We start from the raw sequence: 19,331 nt of genomic DNA, 5'->3' as shown, positions 1-19,331 counted from the left end.
ACTCGTTGGTATGACTTTGTTACATGATGTTATTTCGTGACCTACTGTCTGCTATTTCAAAAAATATAGGATCGCCCAAATGTACTAAACTAATAGATCACACGATTTCAAATTGGTATTTCTACACTGGCATCTAATTTGTCCCTGCATGATGGTATTTGTCTTGTGAGGTTCAGATTACCAAGACAGGAACATTCGGCGCCAGTCATTTAGGCGCCTGGACAAATAAAATAAACCTATATGTATTTCGTATATAAAACGAAGTTTTCGGTCACCATAAGGGCAGTCCTTTTCAGCCAAGGTTTCTCGCTGCCGATCGTTCTGGCACACTTCCTGGAGTCGCGTGTTACATGGCCTGAAACGTTATATGTCTTGGTGCGTCGTGGCGCAGTAATGGCCAACGCCGATATGCCCATTTCTATAAATCTTGCGCATTTTTCCTTGGGGGAAGAGTACCCAATAATCATAACACTTGGCAACTTGAAATCGCGCACAGCGCGAAAATTTTTTGAAAAAGTTGCATAAAGTTTCGAAAAAATACTCTATAATTTATGTTAATTCACCAAAAGATTTGGGGCCCCCTTTCGAGCTCGCCCCCCCCCAATTGGGGGATTTGGGGTGCGGCTCGCCCCCCCCCCCCCCAAATGGGGGGTTTGGGGTGCGGCAGTTACGGCCCTGATAACATATAACTCAACATATACCTCGATCTACCGATTAACAAGCTATGCACTCTACCATTAAGCGATGTAATCGCAATAGGAATGTATCTCAAAACCTCGCCCTATATCAGGGCCGTATATGTACTATGTAGGCCGGTTCTTGCCCCCTATTGGTAACCAAAGTTCGTGGTACATAGAATACGAGCACATGGAATCGTAGCATTTGACCTACCTCCCAAAACTTCATGTTGTGTGAGAACCAGCCACCGTATGAAATATCCCCGTTGCAGAACCTTGTCAGGAACTCGGCCCATGTTCCAGTCTTCCAATTCCAGTTCGGAATTGATCCTCCCTTTTCCTACAGGTACCGTCAAATATTGGAAATGCCATTTCGCCATAGATCTAACCTGCTTTTGGATAGGTTGCGACAAACACGTCACTGTCTCGAACGTCCAGTTTCCATATGTAATCCAGTAATGCTCGGAATGCCGGCGAATCCGCAGTGTGTACGAATCCGTTCGCTGTGACGAATTTCGCGACTTTGTCAGGTCTCATTCGTTCAGCCCAGCCCAGCATGGAAAGTAGCTTGAACAATCTCATTTTTAGGACGATGTTGTTCAATACAGAGAGGGGAAACAAATCGATTTGTACAAATGCGCACACGTCATGAAATTGAAGAATAGGCTTTGTTGCTAATGCAATATAGTTTCCTTGAAGACCGATTCTCACAATAATCAGTTGTACTCACCGAAACTTATAATATCTATCCCTCTACAGCAGGGGTGGGCAAAATCGCGGGCCGCATTCAACATCGGAATCCATTCGCGGGCCGCACTATATAGAATTGGGATTATTAACCAAATTGCAATATTGGTATTTGATTATAGTGAGGACATGGAGATAATATATACGCTAATTTAAAACAAACCAAACATTACTTTGATGGATTGGCCAATCTGAATTCACACTCGTAATCCGAATTATGCCAATATTGTTTTGGATTTCTGTGATGTTTAGCAGTTGAAACCTTTCAAACTGCGTGGGCCTTGAGATAGTCGCAGGGTTGTAACCAAGTCACAAGGATTCGAGTCACAAATCCATCTCATTTTGTAGTTTTGACTCGAGTAAAGTCGATTCATTTGTAACACCACCGAGTCAAGTCCGGGTCCAAGTCAGCATGGAGAGGGTCGAGTCTGAGTCATGGTATTATGACTCGAGTCCTAGTTCAAGTCATTGTGTGGACTGCCCAGTTTACAGGTAAAGTCTTGATAACCCACTTTTTATACCTCAGTTTGGTGATATCGAATCTATTGCATTTATAATATACTAATTTTACTTAGCAAACCCAACGGATAGTTTGATGGCGTGGAAGGTTACGGCTGTGGACAAGAGAGTTTCAGATATGAAATTCGTACTAAATACAGAGCAAGGAATTTGGTGTAAATCGCGCTACGCGCGAAAATTTTTTTCAGTTGGGCTCAGCTTCGGGCCCCCCATTCAGATGCTTTCACAAACCAAGGAGCGCGCCCCCTGTTTGAGAACCACTGCCTTAGAATTATCATGGTGAAATTTACTAAGAAAAAGTTTAATCAAGTCCCTGCATTAATACGATATTTACTACGCATTTTATCATTATTTTTAATAAGTCTCCTTAGGCTCTCGCGGGCCGCACAGAATGGAGCTGCGGGCCGCATGCGCCCCCGCTCAGTTAGTGATATATAAATGTACACGATACCTAGCGACGACTCGGGTCACATAATGCCACAATGCTGAAGTACATATTGACTTTTTAAACGTCGCCAAATGTATCAACTGGAGCAATCAAATGATATGATATTCCCATAAAATCAATATATTCCGTCGCTTTTCCAACAATTTCAGCGAATACTTGCAAGGGTACATAAGCTTACGCCTTAACGGACAATGTATTTGACGTCTGAGTGTTGCTATACGTTGATATTGAGCTGAGTGTGCTATGGTTTTACCCCATTATCAAGTTATACAGCATTAGCCAACACCCCAATCGCACGGATTTGGTTTTTATGATACAATAAACATTTAAAATCGAGACTGACCCCGTACGCTTGACAGATATTTTACATCAGACAACGATATAAATTTCATTGATTGGTTGAAAAAGCCTGATTCACGAACTACCTACGCTCTTCATGTTGTGTGATTGCGGGCCAAGCTCACACCAGAGAGTTAATAAATATTCACAAACAGAAATCTAGATATTTCGAGCAAACTTTTGTGACAACGCATATAAGATTTTTGAGATTGTCAAGGTGCATGCTCGTTTGGTGTCGATTTTTTTATGCTGCCAGCGCCATGCATAGAGTGGCCCACAGTTGAAATGCAATAAATTTCAACCAAAGATGTTATTATGACGTGAAAATGGTAATATATGAAAAGGTTCACAGTGCAGAACCTGTCAAGATTCGTTTGTGAACGTGAACCTCTAAATTTCCGAGGTTCACACACAGAACGCGAACGTGAACCGTACGTTCACACCATCCCAAGTATGTAGGCCTACTTTGCGTTCTGTCTTCGAAGGTTAAGTTAGGCAACCTGCATCGCTTACACACGACTAAAAAGAGGAATGGAATTGATGCATTAGGGCTGTTTAAAGGGATTATTCTATCCAAAATAAGTAGAATGATAACGTTCCGGAATTAATATCTTATTGGGCATCTGAGAACTATGGAAAATGTATCAAATATGGCTTGGAACAATGTTGCTCTGGTATGGAAAATTGTAAGTATGGTATGGAACGATTCAGGCGGGTATGGAGTATGGAAATTCCCCGTTCCATGTCATACCATAACAAGCCCCGGATGCAGCTATTTATTGCAGGATTGCGTTTCTCACTCTCTGTTTATATGTACACACAGGATCCTCAATACAATGAATCACACCGCGAACAATATACTCGGAATAACATTTTCTAACCAAGGGGTTCAGAGTGTCCATCTCCATATGACCTTATCATTGGTTCTCAAAGTACGGGACGCCATATGTGCATATATTTAGGGTCGTGCCTGCACCAGGGCGGCCATATAGTGTATCGTAATGGTAATAATCGTCAGATTATACATTTTTATCCGATTAAGATAAACAATGTTAAATGCGATACACAAGGAACAACGCGATGTTTGTTGTCGTTGTTGTTAATTCTTGTAAATGTAGCCTATATATTATTATTTCCAGAAATATTCAGCATCAACTGAGTCATTGACGAACCGCTTATAGCCTATACTCGCTAGGCATTCGAATAGAAAAGTGATAAATTTCGTCATTTTCTTTTTGTGTGATAAATTCAGGCTCCTGGTTGGTGTGGATGATTTTATTTTCAAAAAAAAGTGCGAATGGCCCTTAAAAAGGTTGAAAAGCACTGCATAAGAACATCGCATGTTTACATATTAATTGAATAGTATATTCATATTTAAATGTACCCGAATATTTTCAGCTGACACTTGTCAGGGGTAATCGTCAGCAACTATAGTAGATAATTCGAAAGAACAGCGTATATCAACAATCGTAACACAAAATATGACGTCACCAGCATGAAATGTCAAATACGAGAACGTTCAATGTTTTATTTTTAGATGATACACAGCCTTGGCTGGTGTCTTTTGATAAAAGTCGACCCCAAATGAAAGTCGACTCCAAATGAAAGTGTGAACGACCCTTTCCGAGTATGCTAAACCTTTCGTCTCGATAATTTTTCGCACAGACGGGAGATTATCCAACAAGTGTTTGCCAATTGCAGAATTTATGGCCTTTGATTGTTCCGCATCAATCTTGAGCGGAGGAGTTGGGGCAGGGGTGGCAAACTACGGCCCGCGGGCCGCATGCGACCCTTCACACCGTTCTGTGCGGCCCGCGAGAGTCTAAACTCTAAAGCAGGGGTGGCCAACCTTTTTGCTATTCACGGCCGCATTTCGATTACTCATGTAGCATACGGCCGCATTTTAGGGCATAGTCGTAATGAACTATCTGGACGCCAAATACCCATGTTAAACTGTCGTTGTCCATTTCCGGTGAGCCCCGGACTGATTCATTTATTCAGTTTGGCTTACTATACGCACCGAATTCGCGAGTGGTCATATTATGAACAGTAGGGCTGTTCAAAAATAACCTTTTTTCCTGAATCTTGCTGGTTACTTAATTAAATCGTTAGGTTGCCTTAAAAAACGACGCACACCGAATTTGAATTCATTCCAACCAATATTCGCGGATTTCGTAGAGTTTGAAAATTTTGAATTTGCCTAAAAATGCAAAATTTTTTTTTTTTCAAATTTCTCTGCCAACCCCATGAAATTGTTGCGCTGTCTTCAAAAACGATGCAAAACAAATTTGACTCAATTCGAAGCAGTAGAAGTGGAGTTATTGCAGTTTTTCTTTGATAATTCTGGGATTATCCTTGATTGGTGGATCATCCCAGAATTATCATCAAAAAACTTGAATAACTCCGCTTCTGCAGCTTGGAATTGAGTCAAATTTGTTTTCCATCGTCTTTGAAGACAGCGCAACAATTTCATAAGGTTGGAAGGAAAATTTGAAAAAAAAAAATTTTTGCATTTTTAGGCAAATTCAAAATTTTCAAACTCTACGAAATCCGCGAATATTGGTTGGAATGAATTCAAATTTGGTGTGCGTCGTTTTTTAAGGCAACCTAACGATTTAATCAAGTAACCAGCAAGATTCAGGAAAAAAGGTTATTTTTGAACAGCCCTAATGAACAGTATGCGGGATTGGTTATGGTCGCCCATATCGCGAAATTATTTAAGATTCACGAATGAATTTCGTCATTCTATCACATATTCCTATCAAGCATTCATCCTATCTCAGCCCGTGAGATCAGTTCACCGGTATAGAGTTGATGGAAGGGGTGTTGTCAAAAATTTAGGGCAAGTTATAAATGATGATGGATTTTCGGGTGGGCCAAGTGTTGTTAGCCACTATGTTGCATGCTGTTATCTCTTGACCTTCCATCAAGAGTGTCAGTATATAGTGGAAAGATATTGGAATCACCCAAAAATACCAGAAACAAATTTCTTTTCTCAGCAACACACGACTCCACGTTGGTATTTTTATAGGGGGCGCATCATTTACCCCTGCTGTTCAGATATGTACTGTTGGGATGAGATTGCAAAGGGCGCTACTATATTAAAATCGGAAAATTAAGCCACGCTGAATCGCGCGCAGCGCGCAGAAATTTTCAAAGGTTTTTAAAATCTCTAAAAAATTATGGAGTCAATTCGTAAATTAAATTTGCATGTCGACGGCCGCCAACACATACTAATTGAATTACGTGTTCACGGCCTCACAAATTCCCTTCTGCGGCCGCAGGTTGGCCAACCCTGGTCTAAAGAAACTTATTACAAATATTGATAAAATGCGTACTAAAAGTCGAATTATTGCTGGGACTTGATTCAACTTTTTTTAAAATATATTTCACCATGATAATACTAGGCAGTGGTTCTGGGGGCGCATGCCCCTTGGGGACGTGGAAGTATCTGAAGGGGGACGCGAAGCCGATCTCAACTGACAAAATTTTCCGCGCGATCTGCATACCATTCATTGTTATTGCTCTGCATTTAGTCGGAATTTCATATTTAAAAATCTCGCACCCACTTGCAGTCGTAACCTTCCATGTCATCTAACTATCCGTTAGGTTTGCTAGTGTACGGTTATGGCTCATACCGTCGCGCATGACTTGTGTTCATGCTGACAAAGACTTTTGTGTCAACTCACTGGAGTTGATAGTAGTGACAAGTGCAAGTTTCGGTTAAGTCTTTCGTTGCTTTATTTACAGCTTAATCATTTATTTGAGTATAAAACTCACTAATAAATGCATAATTGTACAGCTAGCATCCTGGTCGCGTTTTGTGATATGACGATAAGGGGGTGCGAACTCTATTATCATCAAAGCGGGGAGGGGGGGGGGCGTGTAGTGAAAAGTTTGAGAACCACTGTTCTAAAGTGGATACCTCCTATATTATTTGTTTGTTATGTTTCATTTACGGCGCAACAGCCCGATCTCAAGGCCGACGCAGTTTGGAAGGTTCAACTGGTAAACAGCACATAAATCATATACGTGATTGACATAATTCGGATCACTAGTGTGATTTCAGATTGGCCACTCCAGTTTTATTTACTTCTGTGATGTGCTTATAAAAACGATTCGCGCGTGTCTTAGGTAGATTATATTTTATCTTCACACAGCATAAGCGTGTTTGAAGCTATCATGGTTATGGTGCTATCAGCATTGTGTGTCCTGGAACTGATCCAAAAGTGGAATTGGTAAATCTATGAACAGATCGCTGCTCACAGATTTAAATTTCAATCGTGTTCTAAGAATCGGGACAATCGACCCACGTAGCCACAACCACAGTGTGACGCTAAAATTCGTAAACTACATACGGGTTAAATATATTAGCAACCAGTACAATGATAGTTTTCGGTTAGATCCGAATTTATATTATGAAGGTAAAGTCACTATAGTTCGATACTATAGGCCTACAATATAAAATTACTTTGTTGCTCACACAATCATCGTAATCAACCCTTGTCTTTTGATAAATCAGTTGGCGTGAATGATGCCTTTCAAATCCTCTTTTAACCATCTTTCCAGGCTCTACACATCTATATTTACGCTCACCCACAAGTCCCAATCAATTTTTTCGGCTGTGTCGTACATGCATGTATGCCACCGATGCGAAAATGCATAGCAGATAGTCTGTACTTTGATAAATGTGCATCGTCAAAAGTTATATTACATCCTAGTATGCAACACTGCCTCACTATGCTCACGAAACCAACTAAAACTCATCCAAGTCGCGAAAATCAGTGAAATCTTACGCTAGTAGGGTCGATTGCAGCACTCCACCACAGGCGACATGACGCAATCCCGTACCTCCGCTCAAGCGTAACCTGCGACGGACTGATTTCGCCGGGAACTTATCCTATAGAGTTAAAGAGCGTGGCCGTTTCCAATCGTTGTATATATATATCATTGGTATGGATGGAATCAGTGGTGGCTTTTGGGGTGGGCGAGGTGGGTGGTCGCCCGGGGCCCCCTGGTCGAAGGGCTCCCTTATTTGGATTATGCGCTTTTTTCAAGGATAATAACGAATAAACATGGAAATACGTGTACCAAAAGCAAGAATATGATTCCGTACAGATATGTCAATCATAATCAAATCTCTGCATTTGTTAGAAAAGTCCCGTATCCCGATAATCATCACGTCCCTGCATGCGGTAGAATTACTTAGTTTTGATGTAGGCTTTTCTTGCACACATGCAATAATAGAGTTGGGCGAATACAGCACCTGACCAAAGCTTGCCGGGGTGAAAGATAGATAACAATAAGAGATGCGAAAGGGGGTCTGAGGGGCGGAGCTCCCCCGAAGTTACGGTTGGATACTTAAAAGGGGCCCCCCGGTAAGTCTCTCGCCCAGCCCCCCCCCCAGTTCGTAGGGCCACCACTGGATGGAATACACAGGTAATCGTTCGGACGTTATTGATTGTATGCGGTTAAATACATAAGAATCCCATCGCCAATAGAAACTACTTGCTATGCCGTTCCCGAAGTCAATATTAGCCGTTAACGGTTGTCGAATTGTTAGGCCAACAAGTAGTTATGCAAATTAATTCTTGCCCCACCTATTCTTGCATTGCTTCTCTGTGCTGTCAGTGTACGCAACTAAGCCGAATATAAATTTTGCCTTGAGATATCAGGAATAGGAATAGAAGATTGCGTAATTTTGAGTGTAAACATTTTCAAAATTAGTCATTCATGAACATCGGGGAAAAAATTACAATAGTTTTTCATTATTTTCCTCCAATATTATTCGGAGGACAGGTGAGGCTCTGCCACACTTGCCTCCCCTGACCGCACATTATTGTGCAATGTGCAGTGCATACTGCATATATATGACATTATCGAATGTGACTGTGGAACGGAAACTCCCGTTTTCCCATTGTTAAGTCACGCTCGACTGAATCTAGCGACTTGGTCAATGGCAGCGCAACAATCGAACAATTTGCCTTAGTTTAAATGGCATATCACACTTATAAATACTCAACTTTGATAACGAAATTACTAGACTAATCAGTTAGTGGTAATCTTGAAACTTGCTACAGTGCTAGATGACATCATCAAGATATACAATTCGGAAGCTAGTCGCTCATCTTGGTATGCTACACAATCAAAATCAACATAGACCGATAGCGGCTTTTGCGAAAAATCCGTTATTGGCTAGGCTGCGCGCACCTTATACACTCGACTTCGATGACTAAATTACCACCCCAATCAGTTAGTGGCAATCGTGAAACTTGCTGCAGTGTTAGACCACATCATCAAAATATACACTTCGAAAGCTTATCTCGGTATTCAACACAATCAAAATCAACAATTCAACATAGTCCGAAACCGGCTTTTGCGAAAAATCCGTTATTGCCATGGCTAGGCTGTGCGCACTGCGCACCTATACAATACATACTCGACTTCGGTAACGAAATTACTAATCCAACTGTGCAGGAAGAGCCTTCAAATTTCGCAGTTATAACGCATAGTCCGCTATGGAAACACCTTTAAAATCTATAGCGCATCACAGGTTTTTGCGTAAAATCTGTTCCGCAGGTAGGCCTATAGGCTGTATGCAGGACCGTAACAGCACTTCGTCAGGCCCCCCAAAACGTTGGTCTTGGGCCCCCCATAGGGTGATAAATAATGGCCGACGCCGAAATGCCTATTTGAAGTTGCGTGTATTTGTCGGTTCGCGCAAAGTGCGCTATCCCATAATAGATTTTACGCGAGTATATAGGTGCGCGCATCCTAGCGCGTAACGTATTTTTCGCAAATGCCGGTATCGGTCTATGTGGATTTTAATTGTGCTGCATACCCAGATGAGCGACTAGCTTTCGAATTGTATATATTGATGATGTCATCTAACACTGTAGCAAATTTCAAGATTACCACAAACTGATTAGGGTGATAATTTCGTTATCGAAGTCGAGTATATAGGTGCGCGCAGCCTAGCGCGTAACGGATTTTTCGCAAAATCCGCTATCGGTAAAGGTGGATTTTGAATGCGTTGCATACCCACATGAGCGAATAGCATCCGAATTGTATATCTTGATGATGTCATCTAGCACTGTAGCAAGTCTCAATATTACCACTAACTGGTCTAGTAATTTCGTTATCAAAGTTGAGTATCTATAAGTGTGATATGCCATTTAAACTAAGGCAAATTGTTCGATTGTTGCGCTGCGATTGACCAAAGTCGCTAGATTCCGTCGAGCGTGACTTAACAATGGGAAAACGGGAGTTTCCGTTCCATAGTCACATTCGATAATGAAACTATAGTTCTTTACAATTGTATGTCTCTTTGGCGGATTTTAAGTTGGGTGTATGTTTAAATACCTTCCGTAGCTCTTGATAAAGTGAGGCTTGGGAGATGCTTTCGTTGGACCCGAGACAGCCTCTCGACCAATTTTGCTACTAAGCAGGAAAAAGTCAAGCCGAATTCAGCACATAAGGCAGCTGGGGGAAATGTTTACCATTTTAAGCCAACATATCAGCTAACGTGAAAAATATACCAAATTCATTGATTCAACGCAATAGGCCATATAGCAAGCGGACTTGGTGATTTATTTTTCGTCAGCGGCTACCCGACCGGTAAAACAGGTCAAATTTAGCGGTACTTTGCCAAAGTGTAGTGCGGTCCGCATTCGACATAGTTCGGACATATGCCAAGCCGTGTTATTTTTGGCATTTCGGGAACCAAACTGCTAAAAATATAATTTTGAAAATGCCAAAAATAAGACTTTTTGAAAATATAGGTATTTATGAAAGTTTTTGATACAAATGACAACAAGAATTGACAGGACTTTGTGTGGAACGACAAAACATGTGTGTAAAGCAGAATTCTTGAATTAGGATCCGTAATCCTCCGGGTGTCCGCAGACTATACTGCCCAAGGTGTCCAGACTGTCCACTGTCCATGAAAGGTTAACAACAAGGCCAAAAAGACCAGCGATTAAATCTGGATTTACGGCCAATCTGTAGATTGATAAACCCAGCGATTATGAAATAGATGTTATCCCCCGCGACAATGAAGTAATATGATATTAAGCGATAAGGAAGTAGATGATCTTTGCACCCAAAGTAGAAGTCAGCATATTTCGGAATATGTGATAGAGGGCCCTAATTTTTAAATTTAGCGCAATTACTAGGCCTTTTCCTGTTGCTCATAGGGCTGTTCAAAAATAGCTTTTTTTTCCGGATTCCAGCCATTCACTGATTAAATTGTCAGGTTACCCAAATTTGGTTCAATTCTAACACGTATACGACTCCGCAGAACCAATTAAAATTTTTATTTATTCCGGAAAATAAAATAAAAAATCAAATTTTTCTGTCAACCCCACGAAATTGTTGAGCTGTCTTCAAAGACGATGCAAAAAAAATTGACTCAATTCCAACTAGTAGAAGCGGAGTTATTTGAGTTTTTCATTTATAATCCTCGGATTATCCACAAATCAAGGATAATCCGTGGATTATCAACAAATGGTTGTGCGTTAAAAAGCACCCTTTATTAGTCACAGCTGGCTACTTTCCATATGGGGAATTTTAGCTCAGATATCGGCCGAGGGGTCCACGAGACGAAAATGGTTGGGAACCACTGGCCTCTAGGCGAAGTAAAAGAGGCATGCACACTGAATGAAAAGTAAATCAGAGAATATAAAATGCATCCTATCTGTTCCTTACAACGAATTGCATGTGTCTTGTATAGCGCATCGAGCGGACTAAACTAATAGAACCGCCGATTATACTGATTGTTCTTAAAATGCTGTCCTCAGGAAACTGTTTTCCAACAAATCACTTCTCAAAAGATTCGGCGTCCTAGACATAAAAGATATGCGTAAACTAGAAAATGCCAAGTTCATGTATCAGTGCCATTGCGGTCAATTAAAATTTCAATGACTTCTCTACCTCGGAATCAGAAGCGCATAAGTAGCCTACTACAGCTGCGCGTCCTCGTCGTCCAAACATCATATGGTCGACAATAAAGATCATCGCTCTATCAAAAATGCCGGACCTGATTTGTGGAACAGTAGAGTCGCCGGCTATCCGACAGTCACTGAGCAACGAGCATGTCAACATTCAAGTAGAAATAGAAGCAATTTCTATTCAATCAATTCATTACTAATCAGCCCACAAGTTTATCGGACCACGACCTGACATATCGATCTCGCCTTCCACCACATGCCACCTCATTATGTCGCTTGTCTTTTCGTATCATCTTCTTCACTTTTCATTCAAGCATGATTCAAGTTCAAGCTCAATTTTATTCATAAAATTTCATCACTCAGTGCGCATTTCTCCTCTTTACATCGCCCAGGCCCGGGTGGGTGTCTGATTTCAAGGCTACTACAAGTCGTTTCGACACCTTCCTATCTTTTCATTGTATCGCAGTCGTGTGGTGTTTTGAATTGATGAAAATTCTCAAGAAACTTAACGGAACTAATGTAGGCCTACCCTACATCACTGTAATCTGAAATATGATAGCGCCATCCCGCGTTCAGATAAGTACTGTGCAGTCTTGCTAAGCTATAGCTCTCTGCGCGGCGCGCGCGGATCGCGGATACTAACGCCATTCTTCGACCAGTGGCGCCCACCGTTGCTGGTGCCACCGGGGTTAGCAAATCGCGCATAATTGCAAATCGCTTGCATTGCACAGCAGACAGCACATGCTGCACTTCGCAGTGCTGTTGCAGATCGGTGCGCTGTGGCGCAGTATATATAATTTTGAGCGGTTGCGTCGCAAACCGAACTGAAGGCAATGTGAACTATACTTGCATCTTGTCAGGATAGGCCTACTTGAGAATCACTCAAGTCGTCCTGGCGAAATTTCGGCGAAATCTTTGTGATCATGTGAAACACGATTTTTGACATGACGAAATATTAACCCTCAACTTGACGATTCGCCGATTGCTCCATTGAAACGGATCTATCCTGTGTCGAAATATTCCGATTTTCACTAAATACACATTCGGGCATACTGTATTTAGGGATTGTCTTTCGTCCTGCTTAATTTTGAATACGATTAGCAACTTTTACGCTATATTTCACTCTTGTTTGAGTACCGAACTGCCGATGTACAGCAAATGTCTATTTTCAGACTGGATTTGAGAGTGTACCTGACATACAATTCCGCCAATGGACACATCATCGGAAAGAGCTTGCAAAGTGCTTTAATAAAAATCCATTTTCATTTTCAACTTCGTCCTGGTTAAGTACGATTACGAGTAACAATAAAGCATTTCATTACGCTGTCGACCATTGCGTCGGCATCAGTTTCAACGAACGGCAAATGCGGAATTCCGGGCAGGTTTTTGAGATTCAATAAAAACCCATTTTCGTTTTCAACATCGTCCAGGTTAATTAGAAATAAGACTGCCAAAAAATACATTGCATTGCGCTGCCGGGCATTGTATCGGGATCAATTCAATGAACGGCAAATGCCAAATTTCAGGCGGGTTTTTCAGATTGTACCTCACTTGCAATTCCTATAATGAACACATCATCGGAAAGGGCTTGCAAAGTACTTCAAGACTGCCAAAAATGCATCGCATTGCGCTGCCGGGCATTGTATCGGGATCAATTCAATGAACGGCCAATGCCAAATTTCAGGCGGGTTTTTGAGATTGTACCTCACTTGCAATTCCTATATTGAACACATCATCGGAAAGGTCTTGCAAAGTACTTCAATAAAAACCCATTTTCATTTTCAACATCGGCCAGGTTAATTAGAAATAACAGTGCCAAAAATCCATTGTATTGCGCTGCCGGGCATTGTATCGGGATCAATTCAATGAACGGAAAATGCCAAATTTCAGGCGGGTTTTTCAGATTGTACCTCACTTCCAATTCCTATAATGAACACATCATCGGAAAGGGCTTGCAAAGTACTTCAATAAAAACTCATTTTCATTTTCAACATCGGCCAGGTTAATTAGAAATAAGGCTGCCAAAAATGCATCGCATTGCGCTGCCGGGCATTGTATCGGGATCAATTCAATGAACGGCAAATGCCAAATTTCAGTCGGGTTTTTCAGATTGTACCTCACTTGCAATTCCTATAATGAACACATCATTGGAAAGGGTTTGCAAAGTACTTCAATAAAAACCCATTTTTGTTTTCAACATCGTCCAGGTTAATTAGAAATAACAGTGCCAAAAAAACATCGTATTGCGCTGCCGGGCATTGTATCGGGATCAATTCAATGAACGGCAAAGGCCAAATTTCAGGCGGGTTTTTGAGATTGTACCTCACTTGCAATTCCTATAATGAACGCATCATCAGAAAGGTCTTGCAAAGTACTTCAATAAAAACTCATTTTCATTTTCAACATCGGCCAGGTTAATTAGAAATAAGACTGCCAAAAATCCATCGCATTGCGCTGCCGGGCATTGTATCGGGATCAATTCAATGAACGGCAAATGCCAAATTTCAGGCGGGTTTTTGATATTGTACCTCACTTGCAATTCCTATAATGAACACATCATGGGAAAGGTCTTGCAAAGTACTTCAATAAAAACTCATTTTCATTTTCAACATCGGCCAGGTTAATTAGAAATAAGACTGCCAAAAATGCATCGCATCGCGCTGCCGGTCATTGCATCGGGATCAATTCAATGAACGGCAAATGCCAAATTTCAGGCGGGTTTTCCAGATTGTACCTCACTTGCAATTCCTAAAATGAACACATCATCGGAAAGGGCTTGCAAAGTACTTCAATAAAAACCAATTTTCATTTTCAACATCGGCCAGGTTAATTAGAAATAACAGTGCCAAAAATCTATCGTATTGCGCTGCCGGGCATTGTATCGGGACCAATTCAATGAACGGCAAATGCCAAATTTCAGGCGGGTTTTTGAGATTGTACCTCACTTGCAATTCCTATAATGAACACATCATCGAAAAGGTCTTGCAAAGTACTTCAATAAAAACTCATTTTCATTTTAAACATCGGCCAGGTTAATTAGAAATAAGACTGCCAAAAATGCATCGCATTGCGCTGCCGGGCATTGTATCGGGATCAATTCAATGAACGGCAAATGCCAAATTTCAGGCGGGTTTTTGAGATTGTACCTCACTTGCAATTCATATAATGAACACATCATTGGAAAGGGCTTGCAAAGTACTTCAATAAAAACCCATTTTCGTTTTCAACATCGTCCAGGTTAATTAGAAATAAGACTGCCAAAATCCATCGTATTGCACTGCCGGGCATTGTATCGGGATCAATTCAATGAACGACAAATGCCAAATTTCAGGCAGTGGTATGGTATAGTCGATACGCTTCAATCCTCAAAGCTACGCCCCTGGCAAAGCATATACACACGTATAGTCCAACTAAACACGGTTTGGTCTATCTAGCTGGGCTATTGGAAATGCTGCAGAGAATCGAAGAAACAATGACGTGCTCAACGCTACGATCCTATGTCGACTGCATGCCAAATTTCCAACAACATTACGAAGCAGAAAATACTTGCAAAATGCATGTATTTTAAAATATTAGCAACTCACTAGTGTAAAGTGACAGCATAACTAGGCCTACACAATATCAATAATAGAAAAGGAACCAATGTTGCAATATCAGCACTGGCGATTGTATTGTTCGGTCAATCGATTCATTTTTGTCAGAACTTGCTCATGTGTTCTATTCTCGATAATCGAAAGATACATCACAGCAACTACAGGAGTTACAACCAATTTGAAATATTGACTGCAATTGTAGGTTGGCCCCAATTGCGTTACGAGCTCACTTTTTTTATGCACGAAAACATTGTTCAGAACAGGTCGCGAAAAGTGCTTGCTCGATTTGTATTCGGCACCTGTGGTCAAACTTCTTGTCCGTCTTTCAAGCGTGATGCAAGCCTTACTTCGGTCATAATTTAATATCACTTCAAGCTCCTCCTGCCAATTTTCTCTTCCAGAATCCGTTGTTAGAGGCCAGATGATGTTTCGTAGTTGGCTGTATTTTCGTTCAAGAAATAGGGCATGATACTGACACAGATCATCAGTCGACGACTCCTGTAACGTCAGATTAGCAATTTTTACAACATTTTGGAATATTGTATCGCCCATTTTTTTGACTTCGTCATTGATATTGATATTCGCAATATTTGAGGGCAATGGTTTCATGAAATATTCGGTTCGGGGTGACGATTGCGGGAGCGTTCGTTTTTGGTATTTTTTAACATAAAGAAAAATGTAGCCCGATCTGGACATGACATCGAATGCTTTAGTGGTATCGACAAATCTCACATGTTCGTCGTCGCATATCTGCACTGATCTCTTTGGGCTCATTAAATATGTAGTATAATGCCCGTTTTGGGCCGTTCCGTTGTGTGCGATCACCGCCTTGAGGGCATATCCAACCCGGATTTGGTCCGATCCTTGGATATTTAGATTTTTACTGGGAATGACGACATTTTCCAACTTTTGAGCTTCATCACTCAAGCGGTTAAGGCGCACAGTCAGTATCTTTGGAGTTTCGTGGAATTTGACATTGGTATCCGTCATGGAACCACATTTTTCACATGGTCGTTTCAAAATTTCGAATGCGTCAGCTATCGATTTTACTTCGCAATCAACGTCGAACATTTTTTGATGGTGCGTTTCTGTTTGATTGGCAGTGCATGTTTCGCATTGAGTAATCTTTTCATAGTTCAATTCATGCTTCAATCCGAGCTCTTTCAATACTTTTGGCAAAGGCGAAATCCAAAAGAAGTCACAGCAATCGTGCTGACTACCAAATTCCAAATTAGTTGTGTCGCATACAGTTCGAACAGCATTCAATAACACGTCACGTGCAACCGTCTTCAAGTTTGTCAATGGAACGAATATATTTGTTATTTCTGGATGAATTTTCATACTGTCGTCCATTGGCCCCGACACCATACGTATAACATGAGAGTATGCCTGTGCAACGGAATTAAACCAGCATGTATTTCCCAAGTTTGTGAGTCCTGGAATTTGTGTGATTATGCCACTTTCAACCTCCGCATTCTTTACAATATCAGATGACGTTATGCATTGTTGAAGCAAGTCCCAAATTATTTTCCCGCGAAATTCATTTTGTGAATAAGTTTGGTGATGCTGTTGAAAACAAATATTTCACGCTGACATACATACGCAAACGCCGCATGATGACGAGTCATTTTGATTGAACTTGTCACAAAATTCCTTCCTTACGTTGTTCATATTTGCACCAGATATATCAGAAAGGTATTTCGTAATCGAAGATAAAATTTGTTTTTATTGGTCCGTCTCACGGTCACCGGAAGAGTCGTAAAATGTGATCTTTTTACGCATTTCTTGATAATGTAGCAGAGCAAAATGATTGGATTCCTGACGAATAAGAACTGGAAAGAGAATTTCCTTGCGAATTTGCTGATTTTTATCAACAATAGTGGCCGCAACTGAATGAGGCTGTCTTCCACTGATAATCATGTCACAGATGTCCGTATCCAAATACCCAAAATTATCTTCATTCGATTGAGAATTTCTAATCCCAACACACTGCTTAACAAATGCATTAACAATGCTGTCTGTGAGCCATCCTGCGCTCGTGCGATTTGACGTGATGTCATTAAGGTGTTCAATGGTTTCCTCCGATGAGTTGGGACAAACAGAAATTATATCAGTATACGTCACACCGACATTGAATTTCGTTGTTATAGCAGTATTCATCAAGTCAGCCCCGACCGTCGCCACGGTCTTTTGCTCTATTGGACTCCACAATATTTCTGCAAATTTCCGCTGATTTGAAATTAAGGATTTTAAATTATGATCCCGAATATTCTTTGCAGCTGCAGGAGTTCCATAATACGCTGTTCTTCTGCTGGTTCTTTTCTTGAACTTCGACCCGGCCGGAAATTTGGCATTTGCCGTTCATTGAATTGATCCCGATACAATGCCCGGCAGTCTTATTTCTAATTAACCTGGCCGATGTTGAAAATGAAAATGAGTTTTTATTGAAGTACTTTGCAAGACCTTTCCGATGATGTGTTCAATATAGGAATTGCAAGTGAGGTACAATCTGAAAAACCCGACTGAAATTTGGCATTTGCCGTTCATTGAATTGATCCCGATACAATGCCCGGAAGCGCAATGCGATGCATTTTTGGCAGTCTTATTTCTAATTAACCTGGCCGATGTTGAAAATGAAAATGAGTTTTTATTGAAGTACTTTGCAAGACCTTTCCGATGATGTGTTCATTATAGGAATTGCAAGTGAGGTACAATCTGAAAAACCCGCCTGAAATTTGGCATTTGCCGTTCATTGAATTGATCCCGATACAATGCCCGGCAGCCCAATACGATGGATTTTTGGCACTGTTATTTCTAATTTACCTGGCCGATGTTGAAAATGAAAATGAGTTTTTATTGAAGTACTTTGCAAGCCCTTTCCGATGATGTGTTCATTATAGGAATTGCAAGTGAGGTACAATCTGAAAAACCCGACTGAAATTTGGCATTTGCCGTTCATTGAATTGATCCCGATACAATGCCCGGCAGCGCAACGCGATGCATTTTTGGCAGTCTTATTTCTAATTAACCTGGCCGATGTTGAAAATGAAAATGGGTTTTTATTGAAGTACTTTGCAAGACCTTTCCGATGATTTGTTCATTATAGGAATTGCAAGTGAGGTACAATCTGAAAAACCCGCCTGAAATTTGGCATTTGCCGTTCATTGAATTGATCCCGATACAATGCCCGGCAGCGCAATGCCATGCATTTTTGGCAGTCTTATTTCTAATTAACCTGGCCGATGTTGAAAATGAAAATGAGTTTTTATTGAAGTACTTTGCAAGACCTTTCCGATGATGTGTTCAATATAGGAATTGCAAGTGAGGTACAATCTGAAAAACCCGACTGAAATTTGGCATTTGCCGTTCATTGAATTGATCCCGATACAATGCCAGGAAGCGCAATGCGATGCATTTTTGGCAGTCTTATTTCTAATTAACCTGGCCGATGTTGAAAATGAAAATGAGTTTTTATTGAAGTACTTTGCAAGACCTTTCCGATGATGTGTTCATTATAGGAATTGCAAGTGAGGTACAATCTCAAAAACCCGCCTGAAATTTGGCATTTGCCGTTCATTGAATTGATCCCGCTACAATGCCCGGCAGCCCAATACGATGGATTTTTGGCACTGTTATTTCTAATTTACCTGGCCGATGTTGAAAATGAAAATGAGTTTTTATTGAAGTACTTTGCAAGCCCTTTCCGATGATGTGTTCATTATAGGAATTGCAAGTGAGGTACAATCTGAAAAACCCGACTGAAATTTGGCATTTGCCGTTCATTGAATTGATCCCGATACAATGCCCGGCAGCGCAACGCGATGCATTTTTGGCAGTCTTATTTCTAATTAACCTGGCCGATGTTGAAAATGAAAATGAGTTTTTATTGAAGTACTTTGCAAGCCCTTTCCGATGATGTGTTCATTATAGGAATTGGAAGTGAGGTACAATCTGAAAAACCCGCCTGAAATTTGGCATTTGCCGTTCATTGAATTGATCCCGATACAATGCCCGGCAGCGCAATACAATGGATTTTTGGCACTGTTATTTCTAATTAACC

The 19,331-nt window shown here is 40.9% G+C and overlaps 1 protein-coding gene across 2 annotated transcripts in view; it reads right to left on the bottom strand.

Annotated features, from left to right (window-relative positions):
* Nucleotides 1-1,429, bottom strand: part of LOC145452961 (sulfotransferase 1B1-like) — a 44,567-nt gene extending 43,138 nt beyond the window's left edge. The window contains exon 1 of one of the 2 annotated variants that reach the window (XM_080331090.1): nt 1,067-1,429. In XM_080331090.1, coding sequence (XP_080187216.1) covers nt 1,067-1,259 — 193 coding nt within the window. In that variant the 5' untranslated portion in view covers nt 1,260-1,429. The remainder of the gene's footprint in view (nt 1-1,066) is intronic. The other variant, XM_080331089.1, reaches the window with a different exon arrangement.
* Nucleotides 1,430-19,331: the final 17,902 nt, after the last annotated feature.

Source organism: Botryllus schlosseri, chromosome 12 (assembly GCF_051294905.1).
Source record: "Botryllus schlosseri isolate E-star chromosome 12, Bs_hap1, whole genome shotgun sequence".
Lineage (NCBI taxonomy): Eukaryota > Metazoa > Chordata > Ascidiacea > Stolidobranchia > Styelidae > Botryllus > Botryllus schlosseri.
This window is presented reverse-complemented; position numbering and strand designations above follow the sequence as displayed.